The following is a 22,013-nucleotide window of genomic DNA, read 5'->3' as shown; positions in this document are numbered from 1 at the left end:
ATTCAGATAGGAAACTGAGGCTAGATGGAAATCTATAGAGGAGCTTATAGACCTTACAAAATGTAAGCAACGTTCAGTAAATGGGGCCCGAAGAAACTGAAATGAAGTCAAAATTAGAAGAAACAAAAATGGGAATTATGTAAGAGAAAAAAGATAAAAGAAATTTCTTTTGTCTACTTGGGAAATAAATATAACTTCCACCAAGCCAACTTGTCCTCTCGAGTAAATGGAGACATTACTCTCCAGAGTGGAGTTTTCCTGAAATAAAATGACTTTTTAAAAGTTTGTTTTGTGTTGTTGCATTAATACAAGCGGTAAAATTATTTTTTAAAATCTTGTATTTCTAGTAAATTTTATCCGATTTAAAAAAATCGAAGTGTTAGAAATAGAATTTTTTGATGGTATTATTTTGCAAAAAAATCTAATTGATAATGGAACTGACTAACATTAAGAATCAATAGATGGTGGTATATTTGAAAGAGGTCCATTGTTGGTGGATCCTTTTAGATTATGTTGTTTCAAATGTTTTTGACTGTTGTATGGTTTCTCTTGCTTTTTATATTGTAATATTGCATCAATTCTTTATTCCTTCTTTAAATGGTCTTATGCTAGGATAATTTGGAAAGTGATATTTATATATAAAATATGGGTTGATGTGTTGCATTTATTCAAAAGTGGCGCATTACAATTTTATTTCTACTGAAAATACAGGGAAGAGCAGTTGTCCCCACATGTTGCACTCTGCGGGAGGCCATGGGTAGTTTTCGATGAAGGCTACACATAGAGAAAGTACCTCAACTTGACTAGTAACACGCACATTACTAAGGAAAGAAAGATATTTCATTACAACACCTTATGATTTATTGTTTGGTCGCTAAATATTTTGAATACAGAAGCTCTGAAAGATTTCTTCCTTTAAAATTACACATTATTTATTGGTTTTCATCGAATATTTGTGAATATACAAGCTCTGTAAAATTTTTCGCTTTAAAACTACATATGATCTTTGTTTTTTCATTAAATATTTGTGAATATACAAGTCCTGTACTAATTTTTCACATAAAAATTACACATGATTTATTGTTTCTTCATAGAATATTTGTGAATACATAGGCTCTGTAAGATTTTTTCATTTAAAATTACATATAATTGTAGGTTCTTTACAGATTTGTGAATATATATTTTGAAATTACGTATGATATATTGTTTTTTCAATTGAACATTTGTGTATATATAAGTTCTGTTAATTTTTTTTCCTTTAGAATAGAGGCTACATTAAAAATAGATTCTGAAATGTTATTTGCCGGAAAACAAAAAATATATATCAACACCAAGAACTACCATTAAAAGACCTGTCATACCAAAGGCCGCGTAAACAGAACCTTTTCTGCGAAACGTATAGCCCATCTTGGCATAGCTCGCTACTTTTGGCAAATTCTCACCCTTGAATACAATGGCTTCCAGCAAAAAGCTTATAACCACTAATGCCAGTGCAAATCCCACGCAAAATATTTCCTATAAAGAAAAAAGAACATGACGTAAAGGTAAAAATGAATTTCAACCAAGATTACAAACATTAAAATTAAGAGAGATCATCATGCGCGGATAAAAAAATAAACAAAATAAGCGTCGAGGTTTTTTTTTCTCACAATGAAATTATGCGGATTTCCTAAGGATTCGTGAAAATAAAAGCTTTATATAAAATTATTTCGATCTCGGTTCTTGCAAATATTTGTACATTTGACACTTTCATACTAATAACTAAGATACTGAAAACCTCTTCATTTTGTTAAACGATAATAGATACATTGGTATAGGGAGAACCATTGTTTGAAACACTGTACACTTTACGTATCTCATAGAATTTAAACCCAGGGACTTTGGATTAAAAATCCAATTTGCACTCTGCTACGTTATTAAAAATTAGACGTAATGCGAGTATATGATTTCATCACGTGACCCGTGCTATACTACTATGTCGTATTACGTTGAACTGAATTTAAGGTTATAATATTTTGAATGCATAAGGTAAATCCAATAAATTGAGAAAACGTTTTGAATCTAAGGTCTTTAGGTAGCTTCGGTGATGATATTTTAAGTACTCTGTATAAGATGCGTGAATGGATCCCAATTTTATTGATAGTATATTACACTCCCAGAATTAGATGGTCGCAACTCAAAATAGGTTTGAAAATGTTAATGATTTTTTAACGTGTAATAATTTTAATTTATATGTATTTAAGAAAGGATTTCTCCGTGATAATTGATACTATACATTTGAGCGTTATAATTCCCCAAAATAGAAAGATAATCAAATTTTTTTGACATATCTGTAGAAGTGGCAGTTTTGTTCTCGGGATATATGTTAGCATCTGTGCTATATACCATGCAATGTAACGGAAATTGTGTGTGCTTAATGGAAAAAACTTATAACTGATAACATTTTTGACTGTGTATAATCTGACTGTTCCAACTTATAATAACTGATAACATTTTTGACTGTGTATAATCTGACTGTTCCAAGTTATAATTCTGTCGCATGCAGTTAGTCTATGGTGTAATATATCATTGTTATTACAGTAGTTGCATTTAGGATAATGACTAAAACCATGTTTATATTGTTCATATTGTATATATCAATAATATCATGAAGACTTATTTAAAGGGCTAAGATATTTGGCGTTAATAATGTTTTTTTTTACATAACTTTCCGATTATTACATGGTTCTTTCCGTACTCTTCTTAGATTAGTCACATAACCGACTCATATCAAATACCTGTTCACATATCGTAAATGTCCTTTGTCGGATTTTTTTACTTCATGAAATTTAGTAACTTGTCACTGCAATGCATTAATTTTCTTTCCCAATGCCTAAACCGTTATTAGTAATATTTATTCATCATTGTTAATGTATGAGTGTTATTGTTAGAGGTAGTGTGTCACTGTTATAACGAGAACAATGACATATACAATGTGTCACTTAATTTTTGTTTTTATATATGCAATATATAAATCAATCAACTCTGTCAATTCTTATTGGCAACGAGCATTATATTTCTTAGTGCCTTGAAATTCACTTTTGTGTAAAACTCATATGAAAAGTTCATTTTGTCACTTTGTTCAGGTTATTGATCTATCTCATCTTTGGACAATATTTTTACTTAAAAGTAGTAATTAAAGTTTCAGAGTTCATGATCATTTTGTGCTATATTCAATGATCCATTGTAAACATTTTCATCGTGCTATTATCGTCAACAAGGACTTGATGAGGTTATTCGGCAGCTTAAAACAATCATACGCATGAGGATTTGCACTCATGCGTATCATAATTGTCAGCTTAACGAGATCTCATCGATTGATATATGCCTGATTTTTTAACTTTTTTCTGTTATTCTTTAATAATACTGTAGAATAAAGGCAAGCTTTTAAGCGTAGTTTATGCCAACTTTTACCATTTCATTAACAAATGTTACCTAAATGGAAAGCGTTATGATCTTTGTATTTAGTTTGGTAGTCGCAGTAACTCTGAAAGAACCAACTTTCGAAAACTGGTGCTACATGTCTCATACCCACCACCTCCATAAAACAACTTCTTTGATGAGTCTGTAATGTAAAAGAACGTGTGGCCTTCCAAGAGCCGTCTGAAAACACTTAATAATCTTACAGTTAACAGGTACATATCAACTTACACTTCAATGTATAGGTATGAGCAAAATAATTGACGCGTCTGTTTAATGTGACAATTTTTTTTTTTTTAAAAAAAAAAGGTCTCCGTTTTCTTTATTCGTTCGTAATGTTTCAAGGTTTCCACAGCAGGAAAGGTTAATTACGAACACATTTTTAATGGTTATGTTCAATATTATTTTAAAATAAAGAAATAGAAGCAAAAAAGCTTCATTTGGCCGAAATTACGAAAATTACCAACTCTTCAAAAGGGTATTTTTTCTAGACTGTGGTTGAGTTCTGCAGTTCAACATACAACTTAGACCGGCAAGTCAATGACAAGACAATGTGGATTCATATCCACAAACTAAATATTTAATAATAACACTTCGAACATTCATTATATCTGCAGACTCCATATAAATAAAGTGAACAGTGAAAATTATCTATGAATATAAACGACTTGGAACACGATCATAAAGAAAATCATGTTTTGTAGTAGAACAGACGTATAGCGTGTAAGAAATCGGTAGCACAGTTGGTTAGCAGAAGAGCGTAAAATCAATCAATACGTGTGATTAAGAGAGGTTCGAGCCCTTTACGCAGAATTTTTTGCTACTATAATTATATCGATGGGTTTGGAAAAACAAGTCATCACAATTTTTACCAAATACAGATTACACTTTCCAACTTAACTGATGTGAACACAAATTTAGGCTGAAAATAAGGCATCGTCCCCTCTGGTTATAGAAGATATTGTACATTGAAATCTCCAGTTAGTTTGAAACCGTACCATATCCTAGAGATGACTTGTTCTCGAACTAAACTTGGAAATATGCCACCAGATGGCACAACATCCGATGGAATCGAAATGTCTGTGACCGGTCGTTTTGACGTCATTCACTACTTTCTCCTACTACGTGAGCATTCATTCAACCCTTTGACCGTGATTTTGAGGTTGTGAAGAGAAAAATCCAACGGGAAGACCGTATATACATTCCTCATATGCCACACTCATAGCATCATCAGCCACATCAGAGAAGTTCACTGTATAGGAGGTGAGAACAAATATGATACTTGATTTCAAAAGCTGGTGGCTGAAATACAAACAAATTGTATTATCAACAAACTCCTATGAGAAAATAAGAAATGAGAAACTGCAATTTCAGATACTTAATTACAGCAGTTTTAGTTACAAAAGTCAACTCCTGATGAAGTTCACTGTAAAAAATATCAGGAATGTTTCTCACCTTCGGGGAACGTTTTTGCAAAGGAAAGTCTAGATTCCCGGATAAATTAACAGAACGTTTCTCTATTTTAACGAAAATAATACATTTTCCGTAAGAAATCAGAAAGGATTCGGTGTGTTCAAAAATATGTAGGATCCTTTTATCATTGGAAATAAGTTTTCTTTATATTTAACGAATTTACTCATATACAAGTATTTCCCGTAGTCTGATGTTACGTTTCGTTTATTTCACGAAAAACTAGCTTTACCAGGATATTCGGAAACTTTTTGGTGATGCATCATGGGAGTAGTACCAGCCATGTTTGAGTAGTGCTATTTCGTGTGTAAATAAAAATACTATATTTTTCAGTATCAACAAATTGTGAAAGAAATGTGAGAGCTATCTAGTAGCACAATAACAAAACATTTTCTCTGTGGTTTGAGTAATAAATAATTTGAGCGTCGAGTAAATAATAGGCTATAATATATTTAGAAGTTTTATTGTTTTTGTTATTTGTGGTTGCAGTTGTGATTATTTAATGCATGTTTTTAGCATAATGAATGAGCGTAAACAGTAATGCGTCCTTGTACATAATGCATGTTTTCAGCATAATGCGCGTAAACACTCATAATATTAATAGTTTTGGGTTCACTCGAACAGACAGATCGGGTTAGGTTTAGCAGAAGGATGCAGAAGCACGAAAAAAGAAGAAAAAAAAACATTTACAGGAAAAATGGATGATGCAAGTATTTAGACCAAAATAACGTAACCAAATCTGGGTTCACTCGAGCAGACGGTTCTAGCAGATAGAAAATCTATAGGTAAAATACTATTTGAAACACTTTTTGTGAATAAATGGGAGTGTGAATATAAGTAGTTGGTGTCAGTGCACATCATACTGAAATGAAAAGTATACTATTCCACTAAACTCATTCGTATACTCTCCATCGCTGATGCGCCTGCTCCCTGCGAATGCACCCCCTCGCTAACGCTCGTGCTTCTCTACTGCGCTCCTGCCCTGACTCGGTTAGATAGCATTCGTGCTTTTTAATGGCCACCTAGCACATATTTGTACGTGTTTTCTGCACTGTAGTTTTTATGCTACATGTCCAAACTGTATTTACACTAAGCCCTCATGAAGTCAATTTGTAAGTGGTAATGGAGTTCCTCATTTCCTGCATGCTCTGCTAAAAAAATATAAAAATTTGGCCTAACCTGAAAATGTAAGAAATGTTTCAAAATTTGGTAGAACCGTCTGCTCAAGTAATGCCTCAAATCTAATCTAAGCTAACCTGAACTAAACGAAACTAACTTAACGTTTTTAGAAGTAACCCAAATTCGGTAAGATTGCACTTTATGCATAACGCTCATAGGAACTATAGCTAAACACCTCCATGGGGCTTCTAACCCCTTTCACTCGCTCAGCTATTTTTGTGAAGTAAGTAACGCTTCAGATCTTATATTTTTGCAGGATTGGGAGAGAAATTAAAAGATACCCAAAATCCCTTGTTCTGCACAAAGGGCACTCTTACCCGAAATTCTATATTTTTTTCGAAAATTAAGCTAGACCTCTACATTATCATAATCTAACATAAACTAAACTAACATAATGAGAAGACAAATTACCAAAATTGTAATGTTTTTAGAAAGAATTGCTGAACTCGTGCTACATATAGGCCGACGGTCAGGGGCGGATCTAGAACTTGAAAACTGGTGGGACAGCCAGAATCCCAGACTATGATAGGTATATCATGATATGATTACAAGCTTCCAAAAATATATAAATAATAGCTAAAATTATGTTTGTCACAAAAAACTGAGGGATCCTAGGTTCCCCCGGCCCTGGCCTAGATCCACCACTGCCGACGGATCTACCAAATAAAATTAATTTCAATATGCTGTGCACTGACAGTAATTGCTTATATTCAGACTGTCGTTTTTTTCACATCGTATTTTACCTACAGATTTTCTGAGTGAGATTAAAAGTGTTGTAAATGTGCTCTTCCACTATCCTCGTTTATGCGTATACCCCCGTCGCTCACGTGCCTAATCCCTACGGACTAACCCCCACGGTACCTGGCCTCCCTGCTGCGCTCCTGCCCTGACACTTTTAGGCCTTTTAGGATTTATGGTATATTTATATACCATAGCGTAGTATCGTGTTTGGCCTATTATTTGGGTTTTAAACCAGACATTTAAGCCATTTTTTATTGATCAAATCAAGTATGGACCAAAGAACAATCCAGGTGCGTCTTGGAAGCGGATGGTCAACTTAGTGGCGCGGAGGGGCGTGACTATTTTTTCCTAAGGCAAATTTCAAAAATTTTTCACGCTCTTAGTTTTCAAGATAACAAACTGAGAAACTTGATTGTGTGTACCTTTGTGTATTTATCATTTTTTTTTAGATCCCTACGTGAAACTGGGACCGGACCCGAGGGACGCAAGTGTTCCCAGAAATGACTTTTTCAAAAAAAAATTCCCGATTTTCTGGGTTCAGGTGTAAGGTAGAGATATGTGAGTGATACCGTTGAAAAGCGCTCGTTATTCTACAGAAGATTACGTTTTAAACCATGACTCTAAGCCAAACAGTAATGACGCACTAAATTTTTGAAGTATTATGAACGCACATTATTTATATAACTTTTTTTTTTAATCAGATCGCTACGAAAACACAGAGCCGGGCCAGAGGGGGAAAGAAATTAATTTTTTTTTCGATAAATCTCCCGGTTTATCCCGTTTCTGTTGTTTAATACGGACATGCGAGTGACTCCGTTGGAAAGTATGCTCTATCGTGAAAAAAGAAAACAAAAAAAAAAAAAAAAAAAAACGAGATATGAGCCATGATCCTACGATAAATAGTAAGGAAGCAGTGACTGTTTGAATGAAAATCTAAAATGTACCTCAAAAATATAAAATCCTAAGAGAGTTGGATAGCATATTTGCTTTTTAGTGGCCACTTAGCACAAGTTGGGTTGTGCTTTATGCACTGTGGTTTTTATGGCATACTTCCACACTGTATTTATACTAAGACCACCTGAAATCAATCTGGAAGTGGTAGTAGAGCTCCTCATTTAGTACATGCGCTGCTAAATAATAATAATAATAATAATAATAATAATAATAATAATAATAATAATAATAATAATAAAAGCTTGAGCCTAATCTGAAAATGTAAGAAATGTGTTAAAATTTGGTAGATTCGTCTGCTCGGGTAACTTTTCGCGCTTGGGAAGTCTTGCTTTGTCAGTGGGAGACGCAAGTGGTCACTAAATCTGACGGACTAATCGTAAGACTTTGACGTATTTTGAAGTTTCTTCTTTTAACCCTTTGGGGATTTTATGGTACAATTTTGTACCATACGCGTTTTTCATGGTACCTTGCGTTATTTCTCTCTATTTGAGCTTTTTCGTCCGGTTTTTTTTTTTGTTTTTGTTTTTCAAGTCCAGAGGCATTGTAGAAGACTTTACGTATGGTTTCAGACTTTCCTGCGCCCAGACATAGGAGGTGATGACGTCATAAGTCTAAAATTTATTTTTTCATTTATTAAGCCTATGTTCATTATTTTTTAGCGGGATTATTTTTGCACGTAGAAGATTGAAATTTTGCACAAACATTCAGTCCACCGAGTAGTATTTACCAGATTTTTTTCAGATTTGTCAGTTAAAACAGGGGGGACCAGAGGTCCAAAGGGTTGAAAAAAGGGATATTTTTACCCAAAAAATCCGGTTTTTCAGGTATTTCCCGTTTCACATACATGATGGAGACATGTAAGTCATACCATTTGAAAGGCAGTTTCATTCTGAAGAGAATGACGGTCGAATCATTATCCTAGGGTAATTAGAGATGTCTCAGGGAATTTTTAAAAAATATACTTCTATATAGGGAAAAATGGGACATGGTATATTTTTTTTGGCGGTCTTACTTTTGCACCTAGAAGATTGAAATTGTGCATAAGCATTCAGCCCACCTGGTAGTATTTATCAGATTTTTTCAGATCTCTGCATTAAAACACGGGGGTCCAGAGGGGGAAAAAGTTGAAAAAAGGGATTTTTAGACCCAAAAAATCCCGTTTTTCAGGATTTTCCCGCCTCACATACATGATGGAGACACCTGAGTCATACCGTCTGAAAGGCAGTTCCATTCTGAAGAGAATGACGGTCGAATTATTATTCTAGGGTAATTAGGGACGTCTCAGTAAATTTTTATCAAAATATACTTCTGTATAGGGTAATATGGGGCATTGTCGGTATATATATTTTATGGCGGGCGTATTTTTGCACCTAGAAGATTGAAATTGTGCACAAACATTCAGTCCACCGAGTAGTATTTAACAGATTTTTTTTCAGAATTCTGCGTTAAAACAGGGGGGTCCAGAGGGGCTAATAGTTGAAAAAGGGAAATTTAGACCAGAAAATCCCTTTTTCGGGAATTTCCCGCCTTAGATACATGATGGAGACATGTGAATGGTACCGCCTGAAAGGCAGTTCTAATCTGAAGAGAATGATGGGCGAAACATGACCCTAGGGTAATTAGGGATGTCTCAGGAAATTTTTGCCCTGAGATCATAGTGTTTTGTGGTAATTTGGAGCATTGTGGGAATTCTTGATAAAATTTCTCCCCCCCCTTAGTATTCAAGATAGAAACTTGAAATTTGGTACATATATTCAGTATACCAAGTACTATTTATCAGATTTTTTAGATGGCTACGTTCACACAGGGCCGTTCCAGGGGGGGGGGCGGCAAGTGCGAGAAAAAATTTTCCCTCCGAAATTTTCCCTTTGACATCATTTTTTCCGCTTCTGGCATATGGTATGACCATGCAAATGGTACCATTTCAAAGCCAGCTCTATTCTGAAGATAATGAGGTATGAACCATGATCCTAGGATAAATAGTGACGATGCAGTAGCTGCTTGACTGAAAGTCTCAAAAATAGCCCAAAAAGCCGGAACCCGGAAAGAGTTAAACAGTTTCTTCTGACTTTTTTTTTTTTTATTATGTACAACGGGCCATATTACAACGTAGGACATCAGTGTTGTCATATTTAGTTGTTTTTACAAAATTTGCTGGTGAGCTTCTCCGTGGCTAAGCAGTTAGCGTACGCGCCTTTGGCGTGGGAGTCCCAGGTTCGATTCCCGGCGAGTGCTTATGTGGTTCGGATTCCACGTTAATCAGTAGGTCCCGTCACATATAGCCTCGCTACTGAAAGGGACGCTAAACTCAAAATCAACTCAACTCAACCTTCGATCGATCTTCCAGTATTTACTACGTAATGAGCTTCTTCGGCACATTACCCGCGGTGGGTATACTCTTTTTATTGATCATACATAAAATGGTAAATGATAGAGACAGATATGATAGATAACATAGGACTTTTTGAGCACAAGGAAACGTTACGCAAAGTGTGTTTGTAGCCTTGTACAGATCCTTTTTGTACCGTATGTTTTAACATTATGGATGTCAATAGTAGGCACACATACACAACAATGGTAGGCACACATACACCTGAATTAATTGTATCAAGTACAAGAGGCAAAACTCTTTAAACATCATTCATCAAATCATAAATAAGTTTTGGTATCGTTTTTCTCCTTGTTCATAATGCAATTCTGACAAGCTGGTTAATTTAGCTTATCTTAAATCGCCTATTGTTATAATACAGCGCGGTAGATCGAGGGTATGATCAAATGGGCCCACCCCAAAAGAAGCGGGTTTTTTTGGGTTTGACCCACGTGAAAACCTGCCTGGGTTAAGACAAATAAAGTTCCACTATGAGCGACTTACCAAAATGTTTTAGTCGACATCTTGGAAAATGGCGTTTTTCTCTACAACTTCGGTATATATGGAGATATTTTGAACTAACAAACGAGGTTCGATTCAGAGCGGCTAGACATCGGACTTACTACAATGATTTTACTTTACTTTTTCTCCCTTTGCTCCGCAATTTCTTGGAATATATTTACCAAACGAATGTTCTTTGGTTCAAATTAATGTGCTTAAATGTTTTTCGAGTTTTATCTTCCAGTGCCGAGGACGTAACAGGGTTTACCCAAGCGGGCCCAGCCAGAAAAAACCCGGTTCGAATTGGACCCACCTGAAAACTCACCAGCGTTTTGAGCTTTTAGTTAGTGTAGTATTGGTACAACTAAGGTGATCACATTGAAAGTGATTTTTATCAGATTTTGGACTTTCCTTAGGCTTTCATGTTAAAGTATACAACAACAACATAGTTCTAAATGCACGGATATATATTTTATTTTGGGTCATTATAGGTCAGAAAATGTCCCTTGTCCCTTTTTTCCTTTTTCGGCGTTTTGTTTTTTTATATATTGGTCATTTTAAAAACTTTTTATAGGTCTTAACAGTATTTTTTTTTTTTTCATTTCATCTTTCAACAATAAATTTACTGGCCATTAACTCGAATCACCACCATCTCTTAAACATCTTTTCTTTAGTTAAGAAAATTCCAATGATAAGACATTCTTCAATGACTAGACTGATAAAACCAGATCTGCAACAATCACAAATCCGATAAGCAGGCGTAACAATGTCCTCCACCAAGGGGGGTGAGGGGGAAGTTTTCTTATTTTTGTTTGTATTTTGTTTGTCGAAGAAGGATAGACCGTTACGCTTCCAGAAGTTTGTATTTCTTGAGCATTACATTCATTAAATATGTAATTCTAATTAAATTAGGTCTAATTTTTACGTCCTTTTTTCCAGTTTTTAAATCCTTTTAAAGATATTTTTAGATTTTTTATAGGTTCTTTTTAGGCAATTTTTAGGTCTTTAACATCCGAGCCCTAGTAATCATGAAACAAGTTGTCGACTCTTCCCTGAAGTCTTGGTCATGGAGGTTAAAAGCAGGAAGAAAAAGAATAGAAACATCAAGGAATAAAAAGGAACGGATTTACCAAGGGGAAAAACTGTTTGCAACACACACAAAAAAGGACGGCAGTCTCACGTACCTAAACCTTAATGTAAGAAGACAAAAGAGCAAATCGTTACCATTGTGCACCACAAGATAACAGCAGGTACACAGTACATTTGTTATAACTCTGCACATTCAGCAAGTACCAAAGGAAATATTTGGAAGAATTTCTTTTTTGCAAGCCATACGTCTTACTTCCTTAAAAACAGACTAACAGGCAGATATTGAATTCCTTATGAAACCGGGTACTCTGAACGGGTACCCAGCTTCATTATTAGATAATTGGTATAATCGGGTTAAGAGGAATTTAAGTTCCGATAAACCTGAAACTGACATAAAGGATGAAAAACTGGATTGGATTGCCTATTTTTCCCAGATTGACAACTGCAGTAAATAGAATCTGCACACAATATGATTTTCTTACAGCGTTAAAGCCACCTAAAACTTTAGAAAAGAACATCACCCAATTTAAGTTATTACACCGATTTCAATGAAAGATATGGTATTTATGAAATAAAATGCAGTTGCTAAGAGAGTTATAGGCAAAATGAAAAGAAATTTAAAAGTCCGAGTAAAGGAACACATTAGAGATTCGAAAGCGGAAAATCCGGTGTGAGGTTTATCGAAACATTTAAAAGAAACGCAGCACAGGATAGAAGATTTAAACATTTTATTTTGAGCTAGAAATGAAGTAGAGAGACTGATTTTTGAAAATGTATTTATTCATTTAAAAAAAATAAATCTAGACAAGGAATAACTGAGTGACGAATGGGAAGCGGTTATAAAATTTTCACAGCATTGACATGACAATAAAAATAGCATGAGTTGGCAACCTTCCAACAAACCTTCCAGATCTAGGTACGCAACTACCGTCCTTTTCTGTGTGTGTGTGTGTGCGCGCATAGCACACAGTTCTTCTTCTTGGTAAGTCTGTTCCTTCTTATTCCTTAATGTTTCTGTTCTGTTTCTTCCTTTTTTTAACCTCCGTGTGCAAGCCTCCAGGTGAGGGTCGAAAACTTGGAATTTTAAAAATTCAGGATTTTTAGAAACCTCTATAAGTAGGAAGGAGGTCCTTCGTGGCTAAACGTTAGCGTACGCGCCTTTGGCGTGGGAGACCCTGGTTCGACTCCCGGCGGAAGCTCATGTGGTTCGGATTTAACGTAAATTAATAGGTCCACGACTCATATAGCCTCGCTGCTGAACGGAATGTTAAAATCAATTCAACCCTATAAGTAGAATGATACTTACAATTCCTGAGCGTGGTTTTGCAATATCTTCGCTCTTTTAGTTTAAAATTTGGAGGTAGAATGGGTTGAATGACTGTAATGTATATGTTATAGTTGAATGATGGTGAACATACGGTATAGTTTTTGTCTTAAGGTTTCACTATAAAACTTCATTTTTTTTTCAAGAATATAAGACTACATTGAAGAGAACCGTGATTTTGGAGCAAATAAACTATTTAAGTTCAATCCTTTGCTTTTTGCTTTCCTGTGGTATTTTACCCACTTTGTATTATCTCACCATCTTTTCTTACGATATGATGCCTGATTTTTAATTCTATACAGCACGTAGTCCTTCTGAATTTTGTTTGATCCATCAAAGATGCTAATACAATGTAATTCATATCGGTTCTTTTTTTTTTTTGTCTTCAATACCACAAGTCCAACTGTTTCCCTCGGAGTCCATTAACTATTTAAACTGATTTAAAAAATGAAGATGCATTTATAGCCGACAATTTATATTTTCTTCTTTTAATCAACGTAAAATTTCAATGTTCTCCTAGGGAAACATATAAGTTTGATTTGCAGAATTGAAACAATCAAGAGTTTTGTGGCAAAGCGGTTAGCGTACGCGCCTTTGGCGTGGGAGACTCGGGTTCGATTTTCGGCGGGAGCTTATGTGGTTCGGATTCCACGTTAATCAGTAGGTCTCATCTCATATATCCTCGCTGCTTAAGGGACGTTAAACTCAAAATCAATTCAACATCGAAGACAATTTTAAAAAAAAGATATAATGGTATTAGCATCTTTGATGGATCATAATATAATATTCAGAAGGTCTCCATTGCGTATAGAATTTAAAATCAGAAAGAAAAAAATTGAGGATGTTTACGAAAGAAATCGGAAAAGCTTTACTATAAAAACCTTTCCGGGTAAATGCGGGCAGAATCCTTTCCGAAGAATTTCGGAAACTTCATTTTTCCAATTCGCTAAGAAACACGTATGTTTCCGAAAACTATTAGGAAGATGTTCGGAAACTTTTCCGACCCAAGTCAGAAAATTTTTCCGATCGTTTTCGGAAACCTACAGGTTTCTTAGCTAGTCGGAAAAATATAGTTTCCGAAATTCCCCGGAAACGTCTCTTCCTCCGGAGCTGCCCGCATTTTTCCGGAAACCTAGCGAAAATTTTTTTACAGTGTTGAAGTACGTCATTTCAGCGGTGGTTTATGCATATTCAGGTTTGCTCTATTTAAAAAAGTCCCCTAAAAGTGACTCTACTAAGTAAAGGAAACACACCCTGGAAAAGTAGTCACAAACCAGAACAAAATTGTAGACATCAAGAAAATGCTCAAATTCAGCCGACGTGAGTTTTTGCTTTTGTAGCAAGAAATTTGTTTGTGGCCCACCACAGATTCTCATGATCCAGAAAAGGAATTTTAAATCTACACTCTTCGTTAGCTGTGATAACTCATGAACTAAAAGGATCTCTAAACTTGCAGACTTAGTTTAGGTTTTCGTTAACTGTTAATACTATTACAGCGAGATACATAACTATATATATATATGTGACCTGTGGCTTATATAATACATTTATTTCAAGTTGTAAGTGAAAAATTAATATTTTCATTTAACATAATGTGAACTTTGTTTTCCCATTTTGTACGAAAACAAATCATCTCCAATTTTTAATTTTGTTTTTAGATTAATCAAAACAGGTCTATAACAGTTTTTAGAACTGTCTAGAAATGAAAACAGTTCTATATGTCAGGTGCATATGGACTAATTTAGTTTTTTCTCTCTCCTATAAAATTAGTTTCGACAGAGATTACTAGTTTTCGAACTCAGTTTAATTTTGACTAACATATAAAAGCAATAAAAACAATTGAATTACTAATAGTGTTTAAAACTCATTACGATATCAAAGTAATAAAAATGCCATTCTTTCACCTGTATTACTGTTCTTCATTTTTGTTCCCAAAGATTTCGTGATTATTTTCTGTGTATTCATTAGTGCATAAAGAATGCTTTCAAGTAAATTATATTTCTTCAAAGCAGTGAATTAGGAAATTTTCTAATCAATTTTCACATTACTTGTCGTCTCGAAAATTATTATCTCGTTTCGTGATATCACTACTTAATTAATGCATTATAGAACTTGTTTCATAATCTATCTACTTCTATAACTACTTGTTTCATAACATAGTTCCCTATTAAATCTTTAATTTTCTCTGATAACATTTATTGATTTGACATTTCTATAATGTATTTAATTAAGTAGATACTTCGAGACGAGACACATTTTCAGTAGACAAGTCGATATTTTGAGCTTTCTCGTCTTGTTGTAACACTAGTGATGCCACGACAGAAGATATTTGTCGTGTATGGTCTCAAGATTTCCAGACGAGACAGACATAAGTTTTCAAACGAGACGACGTTTACACGAGACAGCGTAGAATCTCGCCTCGTCTTGTCTCGTCTCATGAAAATACTATTAAATTATGTAACTTTGTCTAAGGAGAACTTGAAATATCAGTAACCGTCTACAACTTTTAAATTAATGAACAACTTGTGAATTCCTAACACATCGAATTTCAAGCACTTTGAGTGTAGTTATTCACAATTACAGAAAATTTTTCACTAAGGTGGAAAGGGGGGATTTTTTTTAATTCCATGAGCGCGAGTAGCGAAGATTTTATATTTAGTATATATTTATATGAAGAAATTATCAAATGTTTCTAATCTACAGCTTATTCCAAAAAGGGTGAGCACATTAATTATGGCTGTTTTGAGGCAAACATTTTCTAAGTCCAATTTTAGGTATCTTTGGAAAAACGGCAAACCAAAGATGCCAGATGCAAACCTCGAAGCCAACTTTTGCAATCGCTAACGATTGTGCAGATGTGCTTTTTCTTCTTTTACGTATTATAAGACGTTGTGAAATATTTCAATAATACTACATTTCAAAACTATATATTCATGTCAGTACATGCTCGTTTTTTCATTTAGGTTTCCATTTTCATATGTAAAAAGCATTTCTAATGAAAGCAAAGACAGAAAACATCGTTCTCGAATCCATAATAAAATAAAAAAGACAAAGGAGAAAAACAACAGCATTTGCAATGGATACGAATGTCATGTCTTGGAAATTCAGTTATATTTCGTTAAATGCTCAACCATAGTGGTCACGTTAGCTCAGTGGTCAAGGATGAGAGTTCAAACCGAAAGTTTGTGAGTACGATTCCTGTTTGGGTCAAAATTGTTGGTATGTAATTCTATTTCCTGCAATACACGAAATATATATATATATATATATATATATATATATATATATATATATATATATATATATATATATATATAATAACATTAAAATGAATCTCCGAAATTACTGTAGGTATTTAAACTTTTGTAAAAAAAATCTATGTAAATAATTCAAGATTGGCTTCAGTACAAAATATTAACTGTCTGAATTGAATGAATTAAGTCAGGGTTGTTTTCAGGATTTTGTCCGCTTTATGGAAATAAGCCCAAAACTTATTTTATTCTATCAGACACACGTGAAACTCCCAAACAAGGAAATATGAAAAGCATGCGGATTGCATTCCGCCCTTTTATATAAAAGGACCACTTACGTTCTCTCGACAAACCTTCAAGTTTATACTTCAGTTCTAGACTTGCAATACACCTAGAAGTTACATAAGCTACAGAGAAGGCGAAACCTACAAGGTTTTACTTCAGCTACCACAAGGATTATAATATAAGTGTCATTTCATATTAACCTTATCTGATAGTTAGTTTCAGATTCCGTGCTTCGTATTTCAAGCACAGCCTTCATACGCATTATAAGAGCAAATAATGAAATGAAAACCTCTTTACCAGTTAATTGTTAGTTTCCTATTCTCTTCAACCCTTGTTTGTCTCTATCTTTCCCAGTATTCTGTGATAAATCAATTTAAGATTTAGATAGATGGAGAACCTATAGTCAAGGGTTCGATTCTCTGTTTACGCTCCAATATTAAGTATTCACAGAGTGACATGGTGCAAGCGTCTTAATGAACCTGTTCTTGGTTCGATCTGATTAGGACATCTTTTAGATAGTTTTTTCTGTTCCCTGTTTTCTTTTCTGGTCATGACATGGTTGACAGACACTTATTGCTTTATTGCATTAGGCTATATAAAGTATATGAGTTTTGATATGTTTAGCATTTAGAGTTTATTAGACCTTTTCATGTCGTTTCAGGAACTACGTCAATTATTAGACTGTATTGAACTCGTAGTTTTAAAGATAAAGAAAACTAAGAAACACATTCTTACACAAAGACATATTCCACATTCGTAGGGCACACGTTGTAACATGACATCAAACACTACGTCAGCACAATCAAAAACTGACGGTCAAGGAATTTCTGACATAGCAAGAAATATTGAAGTAGAAATATCTAGAGACAAGTATCCACTCCCTCGCTATGGTGTACGAACAGGGGAAGATATCAGAAACTATCTTGGTGAATAGGATGATATTTCCAATATTAATAAGTGGACGATACGCAAAAGAAGGATGTGTCACCTTCAGCTTTTAAGGGAGACTTTCGGAAATGGTTGAAGATTTTTTTGGGGGCGTAGAGACATTTTTAATTATCATATGACCAACTAAGGGCTTGTATCATTAAGAAGAGTTTGAAAAGTCCACTCTTTACTTAGATAAAGAAGACCAGTTAAGGGAACGTGTTCAACGTCCAGATCAATCAGTGACTAATTTCGTTTACGATATGTTGCTGTTAATCAAATGCTTTCATGACACTTTAGCAAAAGAGAAGGTTATTGCTCTTATTGTTTCCACTTTACAGACATATCTTTCTAAAAACGAGTAGGAACTCACACATTTAAAACTGTTGAAGTACCATTACTTCCAACTTTGGTAAAAATTAAAAAAACTAAAGCAAAAGTAAAACGAGAAAAGTGAGAATCGCGCAACTTGCAATCACGGAAATCTGTAATCCCAAAGATAAGAAACAAAGCGCTGAATCTAAAAATTTCGACTCGACTGATAACACATATGAAAAAAGCCACGCGTCAGTAAAAAAGCATGTCATTAAAAATGAAACAAGAATCGACATCAAACACTAGTCAACAAGTTTCAGACACTAGCGACAATTAAGATTGAAGAATTGCAACAACAAGTAGAAAAATTAACGTTACAAATTGCTAAGGTTAACGAAACACAGCATTAGAGAAATAAGGATTATAACAACAAACAAGCATAACAGAAGTAAGCATTTTAGAAACTCAAAAGACAATGGCAAATATTATCGTAACAAGGAATATTGTAATAATCAAGAGTAAAAGACGTGACCACAATCCTAAAACTTTTCATCACAAGAATTCAATCTTCAGAAATTGTAATTTTTTCCCACAAATATCGTTCCCTCAGAATCAACAAGCGTCATACATTCCAGTAAATCAGCCTCAACAAACCAATCATATCCATCTCAGGAAACATCAACTCCTGTATGTTCCTTCTGTGGTCATTTTTTTCCATTCTGAGGATAATTGTTTAAAGAAACGTCATTTAAACATGTAAAATCTGTGAATGTTCACAGACACCAAAAACACGCCAAAAGGAATAGTAGTAAAATCATCCATTATACTTAATGACAAAGATTTTGTTGTACTGGCAGTGTTGATACAAAACAAATTAGCTATAGCAATCTTAGATTGTGGGCCACAAATATATATATTATTAAAGAAGATATAGTTCGAAAAACTGCGAGAATTATTAACGTAGATTCCAAAATTAGAGGTATTACACAGATTTCCCTGGTTAATAAACTAGCTTAATTAAAATACGGATAGAGGATAAAAACTTTCATCATGTGTATACAGTCTTTTCCGCAAGAATTATTGCCTGTAAGTGATTTTCTATTAGATCACAAATCTCAGATTGATATGGAGAAAAGTACTGCGCGTATATTTAGTAAACCACCTAGAATAATTACTCCTACATGGAAAGAAAATGCAGATGATGAGGTTTCGCCGAAAACGGGTAATTTGTAAAAACAATGTCTAGGCCCCATGTTTGTGTTGATAAAGTATTTCCATTCTCGCTAGAATTGAGTCATATGTGGAAGTTAAACTAAGGCAATTCTAGGACTGGAAAAGAATGGTAAACCTAATAGACAAGTTGAAGAAAAATCAGAAATTTTGATTCCTAGAGCAGTTTTATGAAGAGAACAACTTTCAATTCCTATTATCAACCCATTTGTGTATAAAATCATAGTAGACAAAAGCGAAGTTGTAGGTTTTGCAGATGTCATATCTGAAAGGGAACTTAGTTGCTTTCATTTTACATCAGAAAATGTTGAGTCAGAAACTTTGAAAAAAGAGGAAAACAGCAACACCGGAAATTAAAGAGAAGCTTTGAGACTTGATTTTTTGTTATACAGATGTCTTCGCTTGGACAGAGTATTCTTTGGGAAAAGTGAAAAACTATGAACACCATATTGAACTAAAAACGCACACTTCATTTCACAAAGTCCAATATGCCTCCCGGCGGAAGAGAACAGATCAATATTTTGTTGGATCAAGGCATGATGAAAACCGCAGGAAGACGATATAATTCTCAGTTGCTTTTTGCTAAGGAAAAGAACGAGGATAAGAGAATTTGTTTGGATTCGAGATTGCTGAATAAGCATGCAGTGCTACACAGCGTATCTTTGCCTGCCATTTATGATATTTTATCTACAATTGGAGGAAGAATTTATTACTCTAGTTTGGACGTAAAATGCATTTCACACTATTCCCATTGCAGATAATCCTAGGGATATAACATTCTACAGATCGGGAGCTATCATTATTGTTCTCTTCCCCAAGGCTACTTAAATATTCCGGCAGTGTACAATAGAATTATGACAATGACACCTGCAAATGTTTTTCCAATGTATGTTATGCATTATATGGACGACCTCCTATGTAGTGCAAACTCGCAGGAGCAAATGTTACAAATGTTAGAGAAAATATTTTATAGGTTAGAAAAGCGGGACCTAAGCTATCTGGCGAAAAACCTCTTACAATCCGAAGAAACCTCCGGCCTTATTCACGGATGCCTTAAGAAAATTGATTTGGACGATTTTGGTGCAGTGTGAGGACGATAATCAATGGTATCTAAATAGTTATTACAGCAAAAATTTAAGGGACTCAAGAGAAAATGTGGACATCTATTCTTTGGAACTATTGGCTCTTAGCGCTTTCAAGGTGCTCAAAGTATTTTTGGTTGGCAGAGATTTTTCTTTTCACGGATAGGGAAATGATTTCGTATTTAAAGAATACACCCAATTTACCCAAAACTAGCACGTTAGCAGTTACAGATGCCGGGATTTTCATATACACCAGTAAAAAGTGACAAAAATATGGCGGATTTATTTGTTAAGAGTAACTACTAATCCTCCTACTTCGGGGGATTTCAAAATTTACGAACTAGACACATTCATTGCGTTTACATATGAGATAGATGTGTCAAAATTGCAAAAGGAAGACAAATGGTTTCTCTTATATTTCCTACCTTGGAGAGAGAGCCAGCAGAAGACCCAAAACTTGAACGTCAGTCATTTTACTACGAAGTTAGAAATGGTAAATTATTTCGAAAACAAAAGAATAGATACATAGATACCTTTTGTGCATACCATTCTCTTCGAGAAATTATGTCTTTGACCAGCTACACAATGCTAAACTAGGAGGGGCACACTTTTCATTCCCAAAATATTATTCAGCCGCAATTAACAAGATTTACATGCCTAACCTTAAGCAATTTGCTCAACAGAAGTGTCAACGGTGCATTTCCTGTCAAGTAAACAAAGGACATACGGCAGAATTCCATTGCACGCGCAAATATTTCCATCATATAATCCAATGGAAACAATATTTTTGGATGAATTTGACCCTATGCCTTTATGAAGTAGATACCGACACAAACATGTGTTAACAGCCGTCGACGCATGCACAAGGTATGTCGTAACACGCAGTATCCCAGATGTATCAACAGAGTCTCTAGGGCAAGTGAATAAAATCATATAATTATTTGGAGTACCACGGTTGATTGTTTTAAACATATTAGCCGCACACATTCAAAATTATGCAAGAGTAGGATAGATTTGGCATTCACTTAAATTTTGCGAATACAGCCAGTCATAACACTGTGGGAGTAGCGGAACGAACTAATGGAATCATACATTATTGTTTATGACATTATATTGATCGTAAAATGACATCGTGGGATACAGAACTCCAAACTGTAGTATTTTCAATAAATTCTCATATCCACGAAGGAACAAGATATTCACCACACTGCTTATTTTTTCGTGGGAATGCTAGAACATTATTTGATTATGAATTACACATACCGTGTCAATTCGTAGACAATGAAACTCGTGTCAAGTGTTCAGAATGCGCGATAATTAGCATATCGCAATTTACAGAAGAGATTTAGAACACAATAAGCCTATTTTGAACGGAAGTTTGCAAATCCTCAATGTGAAGTTGGGCAGAAAGTGTTAATACAAGAAGTGAATCCGAAACCAGGAATTCCAGCTTGATTTGGACATAAATTCAGTATTCAAGGATAAATTTTGTACAAGGTTTATAAAATTGAATCAACTTTCCAACCATGGCGAGGGGTTATGTATTTATTTGACATCTTGGAATGAAGCCATTTTATGAAAATACAGAAAGTGAAGAAAAACTCAGCACATTAGTGTAATCAATTTTATTTTACAATTAGAACAAGAGATTACTAACAAGGTGATGGGACTATTTATTGTTTCCTGTGTTGATTGTATCAGCGAGTCCGTGCGCTGATATTCAACCAAACACGTTTACAGACGATCATGGAAATATGAATTGTCAATTTCTTTCAATCACAACAGAGGATCCCATACCTTCTGTATTGTTTACTTTTTATATCGTATGGTTATAATAG

The 22,013-nt window shown here is 34.5% G+C and overlaps 1 protein-coding gene across 3 annotated transcripts in view; it reads right to left on the bottom strand.

Moving 5' to 3' along the window:
- Positions 1–854: 854 nt before the first annotated feature.
- LOC145664933 (uncharacterized) overlaps positions 855–22,013 on the bottom strand; it is a 256,051-nt gene continuing 234,892 nt past the window's right edge. For all 3 annotated transcript variants that reach the window (XM_081732044.1, XM_081732045.1, XM_081732046.1), the window contains exon 4: positions 855–1,515. In XM_081732044.1, coding sequence (XP_081588170.1) covers positions 1,297–1,515 — 219 coding nt within the window. In that variant the 3' untranslated portion in view covers positions 855–1,296. The remainder of the gene's footprint in view (positions 1,516–22,013) is intronic.

The sequence above is a fragment of the Thermobia domestica genome, chromosome 11 (assembly GCF_964235325.1).
Source record: "Thermobia domestica chromosome 11, izTheDome1.hap1.1, whole genome shotgun sequence".
NCBI lineage: Eukaryota > Metazoa > Arthropoda > Insecta > Zygentoma > Lepismatidae > Thermobia > Thermobia domestica.
Note: the sequence above shows the minus strand (reverse complement) of the source record. Positions and strands in the feature narration are given on the sequence as shown.